Below are 21,359 nucleotides of genomic sequence, written 5' to 3'. Positions count from 1 at the left end.
AGACCAAAAATCATTAAATTAAAACAAAGAAGGACACTTTACAATGCTAAAGGCTCTAATCACAATGAATGCAGCCACTTTTATGATGCAATCCTTAAGGAGAAATATACAGAAACACAGTAAAAATAGGAAACTTTAGCACATCACTCTCAGTGTTAAATAATTAGAGGGGTATACTCTAGGCAAGCATATAAAAGTTTTACATAATGGAACCAATAATCAATAACAAATTTAGAGATACACATCACCATCTGTACCCAGATGATAGAGAATATAACTGATTTTCAAGTTAAAAAAGATGATTTGTAAAAGTTGTCCATATATTAGATCGAAATAACATTTTTAATACAGTTTTACAAATTACCAAAAACAGCATTCTTTGACCAAGATGAGATAAAATTAGAAATGGTTAATTAAAAAGTCTCTTCTGCCATAATATTTAAGAATCTATTTTATCTAAATCTTGGGTCGATGGGAAAATATGAAATACACTTAATTGTAAACTATATTGATAACAATACCATTAAAAATACAACACTGGAATAAACTGAAATATTACTCAGAGGAAAAGTCATAACGTTAACAGTGTATATCAATAAAAATCAATTAATTAATTATCCAATTCAAACACTAGAAAGAGTACTGCAAATGAAAGCAAAAAAAGGAATTAGAGATGAAAACAGAGGTTAATGACAAAAAATAGAAGTAACAAAAACGTTGCTTATTTGAAAATAAATTCACAAAATAGACACATTACAAACCAATCTGAGATAAACACTCAAAATAAAAAGAATGGCAAGGACAGAATAACTATTGACACAAGAAATTTAAAAAAAATCATTAGAACATTTTGCAGAGCTCCTAGAAAATAAATTTGAATGCTTTCGGATCTATAATATACCTAAATAGGCCTTAGTAGTGATAGTAAGTCCAGAGGGATCTTTTTCTCAAGTAATAGAAAGTGTTGTCAGAGAATTCCCCACTCAGAAAGTGCCAGGCCCGGAGGTGTGACAGAGATATTCTACCAAAACTGTAAAGAGCAGATTAGACATTTCTTAAATAGTTCAGAGAATAGGAAAAGAAGAATTTATACCATCTTTCTATAAAATGTATATAATGCTGATAACCCAACTTGCTCAGGCTTGCAGACATGCAAAACTTTAGGTCAAATGTGCTTACAATATTGATATTGAAGTAAAAATCTTACATAAAATGCTTGCAAATTGAAACCAACACCACATTTAAAAAATAGCATGTAATAAACAAGTGGTGTTCAATCCAGTAAGGTAAGGATAATTTAATATGATGAAACACTTTAATTAATCAACCATATTAATGATTATATTAGATTAGGCCATGGAATTTACAATTTGCCAGGTCTGGCTTTAAACCTCGTTCCATCAATCCTAGCTGCATGAAAATGGGCCAGTTTCTTAGTGTCTCAGAGGGTCTCTGTTAATAGGATTGTGAAGAGGTTGAATTAAAACAATCCATGTAAAGACCCTCGCACAAAATAGATAGGCCATTATATAGTAATGCTAATTACATCATAAAATGCTAATTATATAGAAGTTATGTAATAACTTTTATTGTCCAAGTGAAAATTCTCATCATAGAGATCAAACAACTCAGCGCAGAAAGAAGTTACTTTCCCAGTGTCACTCCCTCAGTGACCTCAACCCTACTCCGTCCATTCTGCATTATCGTACAGCCAGTTGTTGAGGATATGCAAGAATGGGGAGACTCAGTCTAGAAAATGGTTCTCAAATGTAGACGTGTATTAGAATCACCTAGAAAAGGAATACAGAACACAGAAGCCCAGGCTCATTAAAATAGGGTAGGCCTGGGCCTTTGTACAGAAACTTGTGCGAAACCGATTTCCCTAGGTGTTTGTAATACCGACCAAAGTTTGAGAAGCCGTTGATTTAGAAGCTTTGAAAGAGCTGAAAGATAAAACTTAGGAAGTGTCAACTGATGGGGAGGGACAGGAGAAGGGATGCCACTCGTTTCTGAAGTGGCAGTAACTTGAACTAAAGACAAAGTGAAAGAATTAAAAACCTTTTAATTATGATGAGATGTAATGTGTGATATTTTAAGGTTAATTTGTTGACTAAGTGGTGTGCTGGAGTCAGCTTGTATGTACCAGCACTTGAGGGTTGGTTATTAAATATTGAGAGATGTTGCAAGCTGATTGTTAAAGGTAGCTTGAATTTGGCCACTTGAGAATATTTACACTGCAAAAATTGACAAATGCTGCAGATCAGGGCTCCCACCCACCCTCTCCACAGAGAACTGGTTGATCAGCATGCTACCACTCCTTGTCCCCTAAATACATAATAATCAGAGAAAATATAATCGCTTATTTATTTTATAGCTTTTTAAAATTTTTGTAATCATATTAAACAGGCCTATTTTTAAAATTTATAATTTAACATTATTAGATAAATTAGGAAATGAAAATTTGTGTTTACTTTAGCTATAATTTATATGTGGTAAAATAAGCCTTACTGGGTTTTCTTTTTTTGTTTGTTTTGCTAAAAGCTTTATTGATGGGCTGGCCTGCTGGCGCAAGTGGTTAAGTGTGCGAGCTCCACTGTGCGGCCCAGGTTTCGCAGGTTTGGATCCCAGGCGCTCACCAACGCGCTGCTTGTCAAGCCGTGCTGTGGCGGCGTCCCATATAAAGTAGAGGAAGATAGGCACGGATGTTAGCTCAGGGCCCATCTTCCTCAGCAAAAAAAAAAAAAAAAAAAAGAGGAGGATTGAAATCGGATGTTAGCTCAGGGCTGATCTTCCTCAAAAAAAAAAGCTTTATTGAGATATAATTCACAAACCATACAAATCACCCACTTAAAGTATACAACTGAGTGGGTTTTAGTATATTCATTCACCGGGTTATGCAACCGTCACCTCAACTTTAGAGTATTTTCATCACCCTCCAAAAGAAACTCTGTACCCACTAGCAGTCACTTGCCATTTCTCCCCAACCCCCAGCCCTAAGGAATCCTAAGCTATCTGTCTCTTTGCATTTGCCTATTCTTGAAATTTCATGTAAATGAAATCATATATTATGTGGTCTTTTGTGACTGGCTTCTGTCACTTAATATGATGTTTTCAAAGGTCATTCATATTATGGCAAGTATTAGCACTTTATTCCTTTTTATTGCTCAGTAATACTCCATTGTATGTGTGGAAATGTCATATTTTGTTTATCCATGCATCAGTTAATGGGCATTTGGGTTATTTCCACTTTTTGGCTATTATGAATAATGATGTAATCAACATTCACATACAAGTATGGATATAAGTTTTCAATTCTCTTGGTTTTATACCTAGGAGTGGGATTGCTGGGTCATATGGTAAATCTAGGCTTAAACTTTTTTTAAAAACACCTTTATTGAGATATCGTTGACATAAAAATTGTGTATATTTAAAGTATGAAACTTGATGTTTTAATATATATATACATTGTGAAAAGATCACTACAGTCAAGCTAAGTATTCATCCATCACCTCTAGATAGTTACTATTTCGTGTGTGTATGTTGAGAAGATTTGAGACCTAGCCTCTTGGCGAATTTCAAGTATATAACAACATATTGTTAAGTATCCTCACCATGCTGTACATAGGACTCTATAACACTAATCTTGCATAACTGTAACTTTATAACCTTTGACCAACATCATTTCTCCCTCCCCCAACCCCTGGCAACCACCATTCTACTCTCTGTTTCAATGAGTTTGGCTATATTAGGTTCCACATATAAGTGAGATCATGTAGTATTTCTCTTTCTGCATCTTGTTTATTTTGCTTAGCATAATGTCCTCCAGCTTCATCCATGTTGTCAAAAATGGTAGGATTTCTTTCTTTTTTAAGGCTGATTAATATACCATTGTGTGTGTCACATTTTTTATCCATTCATCTGTCAAAGAACATTTAGTTTTTTTCCATATCCTTGGCTTTGTGCATAATGCTGCAATGAACATAGGAGTGCAGATATATCTTCAAGATAGCGATTTCATTTCCTTTGGATACATACCCAGGAACGGGATTGTTGCGCCATATGGTAGATCTATTTTTAACTTTTTGAGGAAGCTCCATATTGTTTTCCGTAATGGGTGCACTAATTTTTATTCCTACCAGCAATGTACCAGAGTTTCCTTTCCTCCACGTCCCTACTAACACTTATCGTTTGTTTTTTTGATAATAGCCATTCTAACAAGTGTGAGGTCATTTCTCATTGTGGTTTTGATTTGCATTTCCCTGACTATTGGAAATGTTGAGCACCTTTCATATACTTGTTAGCCATTTGAATTTCTTCTTTTGAGAAGTGTCTATTTAGATCCTTTGCCCATTTTTAAATCAGGTTATTTGTATTATTGGTATTGAGTTGTATGAGTTCATTGCATATTTTGGATATTAACCTCTTAGTATATGGTTTGCAAATATTTTTTCCCGTTTTGTAGACTGCCTTTTCACTTTGTTGATTGTTTACTTTGCTGGGTAGCTTTTTAGTTTGATGTAGTCCCACTGGTCTGTTTTTCTTTTGTGACCTGTGCTTTTGGGGTCACATCCAAAAAATTATTGCCAAGGCTAACGACAAGAAGATTTTTGCTTCTACATTTGCTTCTAGGACTTTTATGGTATTAGGTCTTACATTTAAGTTTTTAACCCATTCCAAGTTGATTTTTGTGTATAGTGTAAGATAGGGCCCAGTTTCATTCTTTTGCATGTAGGTATCTAGTTTCCTCAACAATATTTTTTGAAGAGACTGTCTTTGCCCCATTGTGTGTTCTCGGCACCCTCGTCAAAGATCAGTTGACCATAAATGCCCTGGTTTATTTCTGGGTTCTTTATTCTGTTCCATGGTCTATGGGTCTCTATTTATGCCAGTACCATACTGTTTTGGTTACCATAACTTTGCAGTATACTTTGAAGTCAAAAGTGTGATGCTTCCAGCTTTATTTTTCTTGCTCAAGATTTCTTTGGTTCTTTGGGTCTTTTGTGGTTCTGTATGTCCATTTGTATATAAAACATGAGGAAACAAGCTCAAACCAAAAGATATTCTCAAAAGAAAGAGTATGGAATTTAAAAGGCTGATGAAAATAGAGGTTTAAAGTTTCATGTATATTAGTGGGCTCCTTATTAAATATCACTTAAGGCTGCTAAGATTAAAATAAACTCATACAATTGCTGAGACCTCAGTGACAGACTGTATCAGAGATATTTACTGGGAATTATTGGGTGAATTTTCAGCAAAGACAGCTGCTCAGCTATTACTTTCCAATAATACCATAACATGCTAGTGTGTGGTATGAAACATTAACTGATAGAACAAATAAAGCTAATGAAGTATCTTTCACTATAACTTGACTAGTACTTGGGCAATTTACACATGATGATGTAAATATGAAGGAAGAATTTTTTCTGTCTTCATTTGCAAGAAATACAACTAATTCTGAGCTACATAAAATTCTGAAAGATTACATTGTCAACAAATAAGGTCTTCAGCTAAAGTTTTGCACAGTAGTATGTTGTGATACTGAACCCATAATGACAAGAACACATGCTAGAGTGGTTCTCCAGGTTAAAGAGCTTGCACTACAATGCAAATCACTTCTTCCTTCATGGAGAAAGTCTCACCATGAAAAGAAAATCAGTTGAACTAAATAGTTTTCTTAATGACAATAAAAATTGTGAATTATATAAGGCTAATGCATTACCTCTCAGATATTATTATCTTTATTATATGAAAATACGGATGTTGATCCTAACAATGGTTGCTGTCCATAGTTATGAAGGAGAAATGATCTGTTGAATATTTCAACTGTAGAACAAACTCATACTGTTTCTGCAAGATTTGAAACCAGTTTGATTTCAAATTTTAAAGATATGAATTAGCCAAACTTACTTATTTGTCTGATATCCTCAGTAATTTTAATGATTTTAATACTTCCATTCAAGGAAGGAATGTAAAATGTTTTTTATGAACAAAGATCAAAAACAAAAGTTAGATGCTTGGATGAACAGAGTTTCTACAAATTGTTATGACATATATCATGATTTAACAATTATCAATAGGTGGTGATAATTTTGATATTGAATGTCTGTGAAAACTTATCACCAAAATCTTATATAATTGTGTCTAATTTACATTTTGTTTTCTGTCAAAAGAACATTCATGCATAGGACATTTATGGATCCAGATCAATTTCTTTCATCAAATGTAATTTCAAGTTAACTGTAATTTTACACAACAAATTTTGGAACTGCCAACCATGAAGGAGTGAAGATTCATTTTGAAAATACTGCATCATTTTGTTTATTTCATATGAAAGTTAAGACTTCATATCCTGAGCTGGCTGAAATTGCTTTAAAACATCGTGTTTTAAAATTCATGTAAATATTGTCTGTGAGATTGGTTTTTCAAACATGAGTGTTATTTAAATAAAACAACACAGAAAGAGTTTAGATATATAGCATTATCCTCTGGAGACGGATTTGATGAGTTAATAAGCAAGCAGCATATTAAAACTTTTAACAGCTACAAGAACAGTATTTTTTTTTAAATATGCTTACAGGTGTTTCTTATGGGGAATTGCTATTTTACTCGGTTATTATTGCAGAAAAACCAAAATTATGAATGTAATAACTATATTAATCACCTATATACTCACTTTTAATAAACAATCACAATTTTCTTAATTTTTTCTCTTTTTATGTTGTATTTGTACTTACTGAATTTATTAAAATTAATTTTATATATGAATTTAATAATAAATGTTGAGTTTGTTATTTGGTTGACTTTTGATCATTTCATTATCTATGGATTCATTTTATTGTATTTTATAAAAATACTGGTCTTTGGAGGGTTAAAAATTTTTAAAAATTGGTCCTTAAAGAAGAGTGGGTGACAAATTTCAGTAGAGAATTTGGTGATTGTGTGACTACAGGTGGAGTCATTGAGACACAAAGGGAAGCATAAAGTTTTTGAGCCTCGTGACTGAGAAAATGAAGCTCTTTGGACTCAAATAGGGCAGTGTGGAGGAGGATCTGGGCTGTGGTGAGAGATGCTGGGTTGAGCTTGGACCATTCGAGTGTAAGATGATGGTAGAAAATTCAGATATAGGGTCCATCAGGAGATTGGAGCTCTGGGCCTGAAGCTAAGGGCATGCCAAAGAGAGGTGCACTTGAGTCATGGAAATGCCGAGACATTAAAACAAAAGAATGAATGTCTTATGAGATCTGTGCACCTATATTTTATCCCATAGTGACTTCAATAAAACTAGTTTATACTTTCCATTAATACTGTTATTCTCCACCTAATTTAAACTTTTCTAATATTGTACAGGAGAAAGGAACAGAAAATGATGATGATGATGATAACAATAATGATAATAAAATAATGACGATATAATTATCAATGATAATAATAAAAACAAATCCTGATGTTCCAAGTGCAGTTTTTATCACATAAGAAAGTAAAGGTACAGAGGGGTTAAGTAACTTGCTGAAAGTCACTTAAATAACACGAGGTAAAGTTGAGGTTTGAATTTAGGAAGTTTGGTTTCAGAGTTTGTATTCTTACCCATTAACCACGAACCACCAACTATGGTGAGGTGAACCTTGCTCAGAATCATTAACACTAAGCCACACAATGTCTTGCGAGCATATGTGTGTGCTAGGAAAAAAACAAAAACCAAAAAATCAAAGCCAAAAAACCACTTCTCTTTCACAAAGGCTTCTCTAAAAAGTATAAACGAATGTCTCTCAAACCATAATGTGCATTAAAATCCCCCTGGGGACCTTGGTAAAATGCGGAATTTGACCAAGCATGTCTGAGGTGAGACTGAGCTGACATCTGTGGCCAATCTTCCTCTTTGTTTTTGCTTGAGGAAGATTAGCCCTGAGCCAACATCGGTGCCAGTCCTCCTCTACCTTGCATGTGGGTCGAAATAAAAATAAAGGACAGCATTTTCCTTGATCTCCCCCTTTTATTCTGTGGAAGGGTAGGGTTGCATCTCCCGACTCACCTTTGTGGGTGAGAATTTTATTTTCGTTTTTGTTATTTTTTGAAAGACAGAGATGGAGAGATAAAATAATGAAATAGTGTTGAGCTATACGAGATGATGAAAACCAACAACAGAAAGTCTATAATTTAGCAGATTATTTTAAGAGACCTGAAAGCCCTTTATCTCCGCAGCATCAAAGAGAGCCACCCTGATGGACCCTACTGACCAGGGGCACCGGGGACAGGAGGGAGGAAGATGTAAGAGGATGAGGGTCCCTGTTGCCAGCAGAGGTGAACTGTGTGATTAGCCCAAAAGGTGATGGAAAAAGAAGAGTTGTGCTTCTCTGGAACCTTCTGGTTAAGTAACAACCTAGTCAGATGTAGATAGAAGAGTCGGGCTGGCATCTAGTGGCAACAAGAGGTAATGGTACAGAGCATAGAAACCAAAGGCCAGAGCTTTGTCACTATTCATTGCCCCAACCTTTGAACATAATAATGACTTCAGCTCCCTGTATTTGTCAAGATCTTTCAGTTATAAGTGACAGACTATAAGCCAGATTAAGCAAAAAGAAAAAGGAATTTATTGACCGATGGAATAGGAAGGATGGGACGAGTGAGAATTAGCTCTGTTGGACTAGGGGTCAAATGATAACCACTCCCTCTCTTTCCCTCAAAAACATGCCTGCTTCCCCCAAACTCTTGGCTCTCCTTCTCCCTCCTTCTATTAGCACGTGGGCATTTTTCTCTTCTAATGAAGGTGGGCTTCATTCATGAGTATGAGGTAGAAAGCCTCAAAGAGCTCTGTGTCTGTGTGTGAGGGATATTTTCTCTTTTGCCCATGTCTTTAAGTGAGATGAGTGGGGCAGGGTATGACCTTGCAGACAAGCCTGCAATTTGGGGTAAGTTTAATTTAGGGGAGTGTTAGTAAGCCCACTTGGCAACAGACCTTAGAAAAAGGAAAGGTGACTTGAAAGGTCAGCACAGAGAGATGAGCATTCACCACTTCTTTCATTGTTATGTTTATTTGTAATAAATATGATATTTGGTTCTCCATTAGTTTGATTCCTTTGTTTTCAATTTTGTTCCAAATTTGGGTGCAGCATAAGGGTGTGTTATTTAGTATACACTCTCAAATTCCAAAGGAAATACTTTTCAGAATTGAGTAGTGAAAAGAATAAGCAAGTGTAGTACTCTGTTACCCATTAATCACATTTTCCATACTTATCAAATTTAATGTGAGGGCCAAATTCCCTAAAGAGAAGAGAGAGAGAGAAAAAAAAGGTTAGTAGCATAAGGACAGGGGCATTGATTCACAATACCTTATCTTCCAAGTGAAGGCCTGAGAAAGGGAGCTGCCTTTACGATTCCCTTTATACCCATCTCTTTTCCATTCCTGTTTATCACCACCACAGTCTGCACATTCCTCCTCTATGTCTTGATTATTCAAAAAGTGTGCTGTGAAATTTTCAGCACAGAATCTTTCATCCCCTAACCCATTCCCTTTTCAATCTCTTCCCATTCAACATAGCAATGCCATATTTTTCCATCACAAAGTAAAAGATAATCATAACAATAATGCTATGCATAACAATTCACATAATTCACACTCTCTGCTCAAATTCTCACTAGGTTTACACTGCCCATACACTATAGTCTATTCTTACTCTGGCGTTTAATTTACCGGAAGTCCCGCCTTTGCCTAACTCTCCACCCCTATGTGAAACTGTTCTCTAAATACGTAACATTCCTTTCAACACAATTTTTCTCTTTATTATTTCTCTAAAGACATTACACATTTTCTCTATTCCAAATGATTTCACAAGCAGTGAGCCTTGTGTAGAGCGCCCATTCTATTTTCTTTCGCATTTTTTTCTTTAAGAAACCTTTAACTTTCTCTTCCTTCAAGAGACTCCCCACCCTGACCCCCATATGGGGCTCACCTTTGATGTGTATCTGATCTACTCTCTTAGTTAGGGTTGCAAACATACAAGCAAATATAATGCTTGTATGAGCCAGGCTGGTAAGATACATAAGTGAAGTGGGCCCCCTTCACCACAACAGAGAGGGGGGAGCTACAGCAATCTGGAAGGCCAGAACTCCATTTGGATGGGCAGCTACTCCTAGACAGCTGTTGCTTACTTCTTGCACGTGAAATCCTAACTTACTATTAATATAATGTTTGATTTTTCCTTAAAAGTTGAAAATCTATACTTTAGGTAAAATCTGATTTTTTTGTAATACTGTCAACCATTTCAAACTTACTAAAATACTGTTTTGCTTGAACAAAACCAATTCTGTTTTTTATGCTCTATTGTCATCTTTGTATGCATATCTTCTTTTTGGCAAATAAGACCGCAAACTTCTGAAGAGTCTGGGGTCTGTTTCATATAACCGTCTATTTTCTTGGTAGCTATTATGAGGGCTCTGCACTGAGTAGGCTTGGGGCATTCCTTTAAGGTTAGTGACTACTCTTCTGTATTGATTCTGACCAAGACTAGCATTCTTCAGTTTTCTTTTTTTTCCAGAGGATTTACATTGTTCATAAATTGGGGGCATCTCTCAGGATTGTGAGTCTAAGTTTCCAGGATTTTTCTTCAAAACATTGCTAAGAGCAAAGACAGGGGAATTTCTCTCCTCCTTCCATCACACAAAAGAGCATAAGCACTGTTCTTTTTGTCTCAAGATATAGAAATGGCATGAACGCCAAGTTTATACATGCCAAGTCACGTCGGGAATTAAAGCAAATATACAGGTCATAGCACCACCCCTGCCTTTGGCATCAATGTTCTCCGTGTTCCAGAAATAGACATGTTTGATAAGAACTGTGCTCATATTGGCTCCAATGTTACTGAACCGTTTTTGCTTTTTAACCAGCAGGGCCTCCTCATTTATTCTTGAATTGAGAAATAACTGCTAGACTGTTCATAGCACATCTGGCAGACTGACTAGGTAGGAAGGAAGGAAGAAAGAAAAAAATAAAAGAAGGAAGGACATAGTTCCTTCCATCTCTTCCCATTTCTACCAGGACAGCTCTGAGGCATGATCTTTGAGCTACTGAGACTTTTTCAAGTCCCCTGGGTAAGGCTGGAAGACGTCTCAGAACCATCTTTGTGGGAAGTTATTGGGTTGTAGCCCAGCAGAGGATCAAGGCCCACACTGTACCTTTGCATCAACCTACATTACTTTCCAGAAGACCAGGCCGTTGTGGGTGAATTCCTCTTAGACTGCTCTCTCTAGGAGTGTGTGTCCAAACACCAGAGTGTGGAAAAAGGCTTATGTAGAAGAGCTAAGAAGACACTTTCAAATGTCTTGCCTAATTAGCCCCTGCCTGAAAACCAACATCCACTGCATTAGAGAAGAATGATAACGTAATTTAGTTATTCTACATAATCTGGTAACACTGATGAATTCTCATTCATCTTTCTTTGAAACCAATGGTAGCGATTTGGTTAATTCACATTTTTCCGTTCCCATAAAGGAAAACCTTTAAAGGGCATTTCAATCATCCTCCGAGTCTAGTATTTGCTCTGAAGATGGGCAAATATTTCCTTTATTGGACCAGCTTCGACATCTTGTTTCTTTCAGTGCTCAGCGATAACCCTCACAGGATGGGAACATGATGCTGGAAGCCCATGAAGACTCTTGTTAAAGGGAGATGTGCGTTAAAGAGAGGAGTTAGCTCAGCAGACTTTGGATGCTCAAATCAATTCCTGGGAAGTAACCGAGAAGCCCTTGGAATATCCTGCCTGATAGGAGTGTCTTTGTAATCTTGGGCCATGGGCCAGGCCAGACAGTTTATGCTTCGGTGGATGCCTGCTTTTGTTCACCTGGGGTCCTGAGCTACTGTATCATTTGAGCTGTGGGGTGGGGGTTGGGGAGGGGCTGGAGACTAAGTAGTTGTCAGTCATGCAGGTGCTCCTTGGCTGGGGTGACTGGCCCCCAAGAAAAAGCCTGAACACCAAGGCTTTGGTGGGCTGCCCAGGTCGGCATACTTTGTACATGTCATCACACATCACAGCCAGGAGGATCAAGCGCTGCCTGTGTGAGTCCACCAAGAGAGGACAACTGAAAGCTCATATCTGGTCTCTCCCAGACTCCGTCCTGTGAGCTCTCTGCATTTGCTGATAGTAATCTGCAGCCTTGCATCGTAATAAATTGCTACTACACGTAGAACAGTGTTTCTGAGTTCTGTGAGCCGTACTAGTGAATCATCAAACCTGAGGGTAGTCTTGGGGACCCCCAACATAGAAGATCTCAATGGAAGAATTATTGACAAGACATGAGACTGATTTGTAAAAAAAATTTCAAATGGAGCTAAAATATATCATGAGAAATATTAATTTTTTAATCTAAATTTGCTATTGAATCTATTTGAAAGGCAAAACAATATTACAAGTTGGCTGTCAGTTTTTATCCATGTAACACCACATAACCACTTTGTTACCCATGTGTATATCTGCCCTTATCTATATCGGTCTATATCTAATCTGTTATCTACACCTGCATCTATGTCTATGTCTATATCTATATCTGTATCTATAGCTATATCCCTTCATATCTACCAAGCAACATTTATGGGTGCTATTCGTAGGTATATCAATGAGACATGGTAAAGAAAATTTAAGTGATTTTTTTAAAAAATGCATTTCTATTCATCACTTGAATATAATCTATAAACCATCTACTAATATGATCTTGTACAATTCTGCCAAAATATCATGTAAGCTTTTCTTTCTTTTTTTAATGAGTCAACTTTGAATGTTAACTAAATATTTTAAAAATTCTTTTCAGTATACATGTAGTCTGTCCCCAATCTTTTGTGAACAAAAGAGGCTATGTTAAAAAAAATCCCATGCATCAGTAAATCCAGTTTATTGGCTAAGACTATTTGAAATTTCTGTGAAGAAATATAGAGACAAACAAACGGTATTTTATTTTGAACTTACCACCGATCAATACAAAGGAAACACTCATTCTGGTAAGTGTGGCCATTTGTAGCACAAACATACGAAGTTACATCAGGACAGGGTGATTCATAAAGAGGATCCACTGGGTAGTACATTTTACATGGGGGCTGCAAGTATCAGAAAATGTCATGTGAATAACATTTGATAGATTCTCTCCCATCTATTCCTGGCCTGTCACTCCTCCCCACATAGAAATAGTGTCAAATATTACTAGTCAGTTGATCTTTTTCAAAAATTTCCACTGCTCTGGGCTTTGGTCACGCAAGTTTTTTTCCTACTGCAGTGTCTTCACTCATCCCATCATCTCTTAAAGCCATTAGCATTACAATATCCCAGCTTAAACCCAAATGCAAACTTTTCATTTAAACTTGGAGTCCCAATGCCAGTAACTCACAATAAGAAGTTTGTGAGTAGAGATATTTATGTGTTTGTGAACTTCTAGAGGACAGGGCCTCAAAGGTAGTTGTTAAGAGTGAGAGTCCTGAATTGAGACAGGGAATAAATCTTGTGTCTACCACTGTGTAACTTTGTGACCTTGAGCAAGTGACAGGTGTTATTTCATTTAATGCTCAAAGATGTCTTTTACTATCATAACGATTGTACTATATGGGAGTAAATCTAAGCCTGGAGAGGTTAAGCTACATGCCCTAGGTCACACAGGAAACCTTTCATTCGACTTTACCACTATGAAGTTTTAGGTCTCTCATGTCAAGAGAGTGATCAGATTAGACTCAGAATTCAGAACAGAGAAATTTAAATTTACCTTAGGCCATTTAGACATGTCGTGTGGTTTGAACATTTCTGCAAATAAAGTACAGACACGATGGGTTAAAAGAAATAGTTCTCCATGGAATATGATTTCACACCCTGAAGCACCGACTGAGTGAAGAAACGCAATTTAATTACTCATTTGCACTAAAGTATACAAAAGAATTTATAGCAATAGCAACAGAATTTGTGGGTGGCATTCCTCTGTTAACTACTTTGTCCATTTATTTATTCTTTCTTTAATTTTCACAGTCCTGACTTCATTGAGAGATTTGCTTTGTCATTGAGGAATGAGTCAAAACCATTTGGAGTTGTAGGCATAATTTGTAAATCATATTATTTTCATTAAGTTACTTGGCTTTTGTCAACTTTAGTTTCCTCTTCACTACAACTGGGATAAGTATATGCATTTTAAAGATTGTTGTAAAAATTAAATATGATATAGTAAACAAATATTAGGCCAGTTCCTACCAAGATGCTAAACTAAAGAGGATATAAGAGAGATGATGTGTAAACTTAGGAGTCCCTTGGCTCTGGGAAGAGTGAGGGATACGCAGCACTGGTGTGTGTGAGGAGCGCTGGTTTTGCCTGGGAACAGAGGATGACCAGCTGCTTGTGGGAGAATGAATAAGAAAAGACCTATCATAGTTCTGCTCTTCCTTATTCTCACTGTTAGATGATATTTAGAATATCCTAGAAAATTCTAGGCTTACAGAAGTTAGAATTTCCAAAGTTAGAAGGCAAAACTTGAATGAATGATTGTTAAAAATCTTCCCACAAAAGAAACAAGACTACCAACCTGTGCAGGAATAGACTATGCTGATTACGTAGACACCGTTTTAGAAAATAAAAAAGATGGAATGCTCATACCAGTTCTAAAAAGCCAGAATATTTTAATGACGAAAGCAGCTGGATATAGTTGTGAGAAACGAAAAATAAAGGCCTTCATCTAGTAAATATAAAGTAAAGTAATACATATATACTGCATATCACATGTAAGAATAAATTTCAAGTGGATCAGGATCTGAACATAAAAAATGAAACCATATAAGGATTAAAATACAACGCCATCAAGTTCCTCTTTAATCCTAATGTCAGAAAGCCTTTCTGACAAAGACTCATTGCTCTCAGTGCAATAACAGAAAGGACTGATACATTTTATTACATACAAATAAAAATGACTTCTTCATGGCAAAATAGAAACATAAACTCAAGAGATACCTGATAAACTGGGAGAAGATATGTGCAACATATATCACAGATAAAGGGTTAATATACCTAATATATAAAGAATACTTTAAAATTGAGGGGAAAAAATCAAAAACCTAATTGCCGAAAAGGTATTATACATGCATATACAATCCACATTCCCTCCCCAAAAGATACAGAAATGGCCCTTAAATCTGTAACAGTTATTCAACCTCACTATGATAAGAAAAATACTAATCAAAACTATAATAAAATACCATTTCTCACCTATCAGATTAACTACTGAGAAAGAGATGTTTTCATATACTACTGCTGGGAATGCCAATCGGTACAACCTTATGGAGTGAGTTTGGCAATATGGAACAAAACTACATTTGCATACACCTTTTACTGATCAATCCCAATTCAAGAAATTTACCCTGAAGGTACACCTCCAACAATATAAAAATAGATATGCATAAGGTTATTTAGTGCAGCATTGTGTGTGTAATTGCAAAATATTGGAGACAAACTAAATGCCCATACATAGAAGACTGGTTGAATATACTTTGGTAGATCCACCCAATGAAGTTTTGTGCAGTTGTATAAAAGAATGAGGTAGATCCCTGTGAATTGATATGTACTGATTTTCAGGACATTTGTGAATTGGGAAAAAGCAAGATGCAAACAGGTATCTATAACATAAGTAGGAGGAATAACAAAAAGTACATATATTTGTTTATTTGAGCAATAGAAAGCATAGGAAAGACAAAGTAGAGACTACTGAGGTTGGTGACATACAGGATGACAGTGGGATTGGAGTGAAAGAAAAAGGGTATGGAGGCAATGACACTTCTTTAAATCTGAATTTTTGTTCATTTTGTTTCATTTTCCTTATGCTCAAAATAATTTTGAATTGCCTTTTTGATTTTTCTTGACCCATGTGTTAATGTAGAAGAGTGTTATTTAGTTTTCAAGTATAGGATTTTCCGGAGTAACTCCCATTTCCAATTTGCATTATCAAGCCCAAGACCTAGTGTCAGCAAAACATTTCCCATTTCCAGTCATAAATTACTCTTTTTCTTTCCTACAACTGAAAGAAAATCAGGTGTTTTTCTCCCAAGACCTGTAAGTTTGCTTACCTGAAAAAACGGTATGTGTCAAAGTGGAGGATACCACGAAAAATGCGGTCATGAAGGCAAAGGCAGCCATTTGATCTCCTCTAATGTCCTGATTTGGTCAGGCCTGTGAAAATGCTCAGAGTTTATTCCTAATCTCTTGCACTGCTGGCTTTCCAAACATGAAAGAACCCACTACCCTGAGACGGTGCCATTCCCATAAACTTGCCTGTGGTGCTCTCACATCAGCCTGGTCTCCAGGGATTCAGACCTGAGAGGGCCCTTCTGCTCTCAAGAGGGAAAGAAAATTGTTAAAACAACTTTGATTTCTGCCAGCAGTGAGTATACAATCACAGTCCTGGCTTGGAAGAGGAATTCTGCTCAGGGATCTCACCAGGGCTGACCCCAGGCATCTTACCTATAAACAGATGCACCCTACAGTATATCATCCAAACTGGGACACTTATGTTAGTGAATACGGACACTCCGAGAATTTATAAGAATCCTGAGATAACAGGTGTGAACTGTGGACTGTCGTGCACAATCAGGGACATGTCACACTGTGACCTCAGTGGTTTGATTCCCTGGATGGACTAGTTTCTCCCACACTGAAGTCCTTCATTTCCTAGCTAAGTTTCTTCTTCCAGGCCAGTTACATATGCTCAAATACAAAATATGGATTGAAAATAGAACTGTTGTTACTAGGTCATAAAAACTTTGTCTAACTTCCCTGATGCAAAAATCAGGATACATATCTAGATCTAGGTCTAGATGTAATTTTTATGACTCGTATATAGGTTCACATAATTTTCATGACACATGATTCAGAGAGATCTAAGTTCAAATTCTAGCTTCAACATCTCTTAGAAGTGTGAGCCTCAGAAAAATGATGAAGTCTATAGGATATCAAGAGGATCAACTGATAAAAGTAAAGAGTTTAAATTAAATTGCCAACTACTTTAGCCTAACTCTTCTTTTGTAGGGATTGAAATACTTAGGGCTAGAGAGATGATAGCTTCCAAGTCATTTCCTCAACTTCCTTATGCCCTACTCTATCCATTCTGTCTCTTCTCCAGACTGTAGCTGGTGGGCATGTAGAGAAATGAGAGAGAACCCTCTTAGCAGTGAAGTTTTCCCTACTTTCATGTGCATAGGAAACAAAAGAAAGTCTCTAGAGGAAAATAAAAATAGGAAGAAAGCTACTGACAGAGAAGAAAGCCAAAGAGATCCCATCACTGACTTGGACTAAGGACAGAGGTGAAGAGACTTTACCTAAATATGGTTGCTGCAAAACGGGAGGTCCCTGCAAAATGTGAGCCCTCTATAGTCACCCTGAGGACACAGCTAGCCTTAAGCAATGTTGCTGTTCTGTGAGTCTGTGGCCTGAGGCATGTTGAGCAGAGAGGGTAGGCTCCCTGCTCAGTTGAGTGACCACTTGCTTGGCATGAAATTACTCTAATGACTGTTTCCTAGTTGGATCCCTCGCTGGCACCACCTCCTCTGATGTTTCATGCTCCAGCAGGCAGGGACAGACCTGGAGGTTCTGTACTTGTGGTTTCTGATTGTGGATCATGGGAACAAGGAGGACTGGCATCCTAAATATCTGATGATATTTGCCAAGCAGATTAATTACCTACCACATTCAAATGATCTGGTGAAATTTCTTGCCAACTTCAAGGCCAGTTCCAGTCTTCCCAGTCTCCTCTGCCTCCTGAGGTCACTTAGTCCATCCTGCTTCTCAGAAGGTTTACCTGTTTTATCTTTCTAGGACGTGATTTCTGACATCAGCCTGGGAAACTCCAGTACCACAACCGATAATCTTCGTGTCGGGGAAGAAGGAGAATCCCCCTCCACCCTTTCCCTATAGGTTCTTGTGGCTGGCCAAACAATTAAAAAGACAGGTTAGCAGGAGAAAATAATACCAAGTTTAATAACATGTATACCTGGGAGAAACCAGGGAAACTGAGTTTCTCAACACAATAGCGGCGATTCTCATCTTATAAACCATCTTCAGCTAAAGACAAAGGAGGATGTTGGGGGTGGAGAGGGAGACAGAAGGGAGACAGAAATCACAGTGATCAAGGGTATGCAGATTTAAGGCCTCTCCTTCCGTACTGATAAGTTTCTAGAGATGAGGTCATCCCCCCTCTTCCTAGTACAGAGAGGGAGATACCTTTACAAATGGAGATTTGCCTTATAAATGTAAATGTTTGTCTGACAAGTCTTTGCAGGGCCACCTAGAGAATGTGGCCAGGGAGAGACAGAATTTTTGATAAGAGGGGCTTGTGGTGCCTTTTTTTTGTTGTAACATCAATTTTACATTATATTACAGCCATCATATGATAGTAACTCCTTCCTGGAACAGGTCTTAGGCAGTTTGGGGGAGCTCAAATGTCCATCAGAGTAAACAATCAAGGTAAAGATGTATTTCAGGGTGGTCAGTTTTGATCTCCTACATTTGCAATACCCAAGCCTCCCAATTTCTCCACTGGTTCCCCTCCATTACATCTCAACTTAGGCAAGCCTGAAAACTTGACATTATCTGGAAGATTTCCATCTCACAGACTTTAAACTCTCCTAGAGTAGTTAGTATTCCTTTTGCTGCTCTGTCTTCCCTTCCCAGCGTGAGTCTCATAGTCAGACATTTATATTTAGTTCTCTGACATGACCGTACTCTCTTGACTTTTTATTCTTCCCTCTTTCTTCCAAGCTGGGATAAACTCAGCTTCCTGTTTTCCTGCTCCAGACACTGGTTATGGAGCAAGGATAGAAAAGATTCCATCCAATGGACTTGACAACCCTGCTGTCATCACTCGACACCTAAGCCCTCTAGATCCTAAGGAAGCCTCTTACTCAATGTCATGTTGCGACCTATGCCACCCATCTCCGTATCATTTCCTTTTTTGTGTGTGTGTGAGGAGATTAGCCTTGTGCTAACATCTGCCAATCCTCCTATCTTTTTTTTTTTTTTTTTTTTTTGCTGAGGAAGACTGGCCCTGGGCTAACATCCATGCCCATCTTCCTCCATTTTATATGGGATGCCGCCACAGCATGGCTTGCCAAGCAGTGCGTTGGTGCGCGCCCGGGCCCAAACCGGAGAACCTCGGGCCGCCGCAGTGGAACGCGTGCACTTAACTGCTTGCGCCACCAGGCTAGCCCTCATTTCCTTTCTTTAATCCAAATTTGTCAACTATCTGACTGTAACTCTCCTACATTACTCTGAGTGGAAAACTTCACCTCTTCTTTTCTGAGTTGGGAAGCGTCAGGATTAACTAGCCTTACTTATTTTTTCCCCTTTGCCTTGTAATTCCAGAAATTTTTATCATCTACCTTTCTTTCTATTTTTATTCTTCTCTCCATATCAAATCACCCAGGGATTCTATACATTCATCCATCCCTTTCTTTCTGCTAGTACCTGGCTATGTGGTTTAGGTTCCTCATCCCATTCATTCCTCACAATAATTCCATGAGGTTTATACCACTCTGAAACCTGTACCAGAGAAAAAGAAACAGAGGCTCATAGGAGTAAATTCATTTGCTGACGCTAATTCATTTGCTAAGTAGCAACTAACAAAGCTACTATTGGGCAGAGATGCGCTTCAAACACAGGTATATTTAACTCCAAAGCCCATGTTCACTTACTTTCTCTGCCTTGTCTCTCATCTTAGAGAATAAATGTTCCCTTTAACTCATTATCCATCAATCTTCTTAGACCAATACCATGAATGCCTTGTGTGATACATTATGCCTTTCTTGTTAGCATCTTTGATTTTTCCCTCTTTCTTCCTCTTTCTAAACTTAGTATTTTTTCTCTCTCCAAAATATTGCCTCCTAGGTAATTAGATTATATGCTCTATGAAGGAAAAGATCTATACCCAATTTTGACCTTGTAATTGCAGTTTATTGCAAGGTTTTTTTTTAACCACTTGATAGGTATTCAGTAATGTGTATGGAAGGAAAAAAGGAAGGAATCCATCTATCATTTATTTTTTAACTGTGTTCTTGGATATTCTTGAGAATGTGTTCCCACATGTACTTTAGAAACATTATGTGTAGTCCACCAAGACTGGAATTTTGATTAGAGTCACATAAATTTGGTAAAAGCCACATCTTTATAATATAATCTTTCATACATGAATGCAACATGCCTTCTTTTTGACTTGCAGGTTAATTTATCCATTTTCTTAATATACTGTATAGGAATTTCAAAACACAAATCTGATCTTGCTGCCCTACTCGAATCTTCCACTGGCTCTTCATTGTTTATATTATGGGGTTATTATTTACGGAAAACTTGAATGTGAAGAAATGTAACATTTTATTTTGTATAACTGAAATCAACTTGTTCATGAACATCCAAATTCTACTGATGATGGACAAAAAGTATCTTATGGACCTGTCACTTGGGGGGCAGGAGATAGATGTTGAAGTGAAGTATTGATCACCAGAAAACGAGTGTCGATAAGGGAAGGAGGTAAGGTAGAAGGTCTTTGAGTATTCTTAGCACTAGAGTCAACCTTTTCAGTGTCTTTAGAAGTGGTAACTTTAGAAATTAAATTCAAGTGAGAAAAGAAAACTGCCTGCATCCTCCAACTAGAGAGAGTTTTATCTGCTAGAGATCAGAGGCCTTTGGCTATTAATTACATGTTGCTTTCCTGGGATCCATTTTCTTTGTTTTCAAGGGCTTAAGAGATCCTTTCTGTAACAGCATAATTCTAGTTTTGCTAGATAGAAAAAGCACTAACATTAAGATTAAGAAGATTTCCTGATCCATGTAGGAAAATGATAGCTGGCTATATCAGATCTCTTCACACATCTTCCCCCTCACCCCCCCAAAAAACTCATACAGATTAATCTGGAGAGCACATGAAATTGCACATTGCCTATGTCTGCAGTATAACTGGAAAACAGACAATTTTACCCACTTTGCAGCCCATGTAGTTGGAGAAGTACATGTCCAACACCAGCCACATTAGAACAAAAGACAGAAGATCAGAAAGGTTAGGGCCGGCCCCGTGGCTTAGTGGTTAAGAGCGCGCTCTGCTGCTGGCGGCCCAGGATCGATCCCGGGCGCGCAACGGCACACCGCTTCCCCGGCCATGCTGAGGCCGCGTCCCACATACAGCAACTAGAAGGATGTGCAGCTACGACATACAACTATCTACTGGGGCTTTGGGGGAAAAAATAAATAAATAAATAAAATTAAAAAAAAAAAAGAAGAGGTTCTTGAGAAAATTTATATAAAAAAAAAGAAAGGTTACAGGTGACTTGAATGACACTATTAACCAACTTGACGTAATTGAAATTTATC

At 37.3% G+C, this 21,359-nt stretch overlaps 1 protein-coding gene across 1 annotated transcript; it reads right to left on the bottom strand.

The window, feature by feature from the left end:
* Positions 1-9,209: 9,209 nt before the first annotated feature.
* Positions 9,210-16,165, bottom strand: LOC131407364 (serine protease inhibitor Kazal-type 13-like). Its single transcript, XM_058543844.1, has 4 exons — positions 16,073-16,165; positions 13,738-13,775; positions 12,954-13,081; positions 9,210-9,258 (listed from the first exon to the last, which is right to left on the bottom strand). The coding sequence occupies exons 1-4, from the start codon at positions 16,140-16,142 to the stop codon at positions 9,210-9,212; spliced, it is 285 nt and encodes a 94-aa protein (XP_058399827.1). The 5' UTR covers positions 16,143-16,165.
* Positions 16,166-21,359: the final 5,194 nt, after the last annotated feature.

This window comes from Diceros bicornis, chromosome 1 (assembly GCF_020826845.1).
Source record: "Diceros bicornis minor isolate mBicDic1 chromosome 1, mDicBic1.mat.cur, whole genome shotgun sequence".
NCBI classification, from domain to species: domain Eukaryota; kingdom Metazoa; phylum Chordata; class Mammalia; order Perissodactyla; family Rhinocerotidae; genus Diceros; species Diceros bicornis.
Note: the sequence above shows the minus strand (reverse complement) of the source record. Positions and strands in the feature narration are given on the sequence as shown.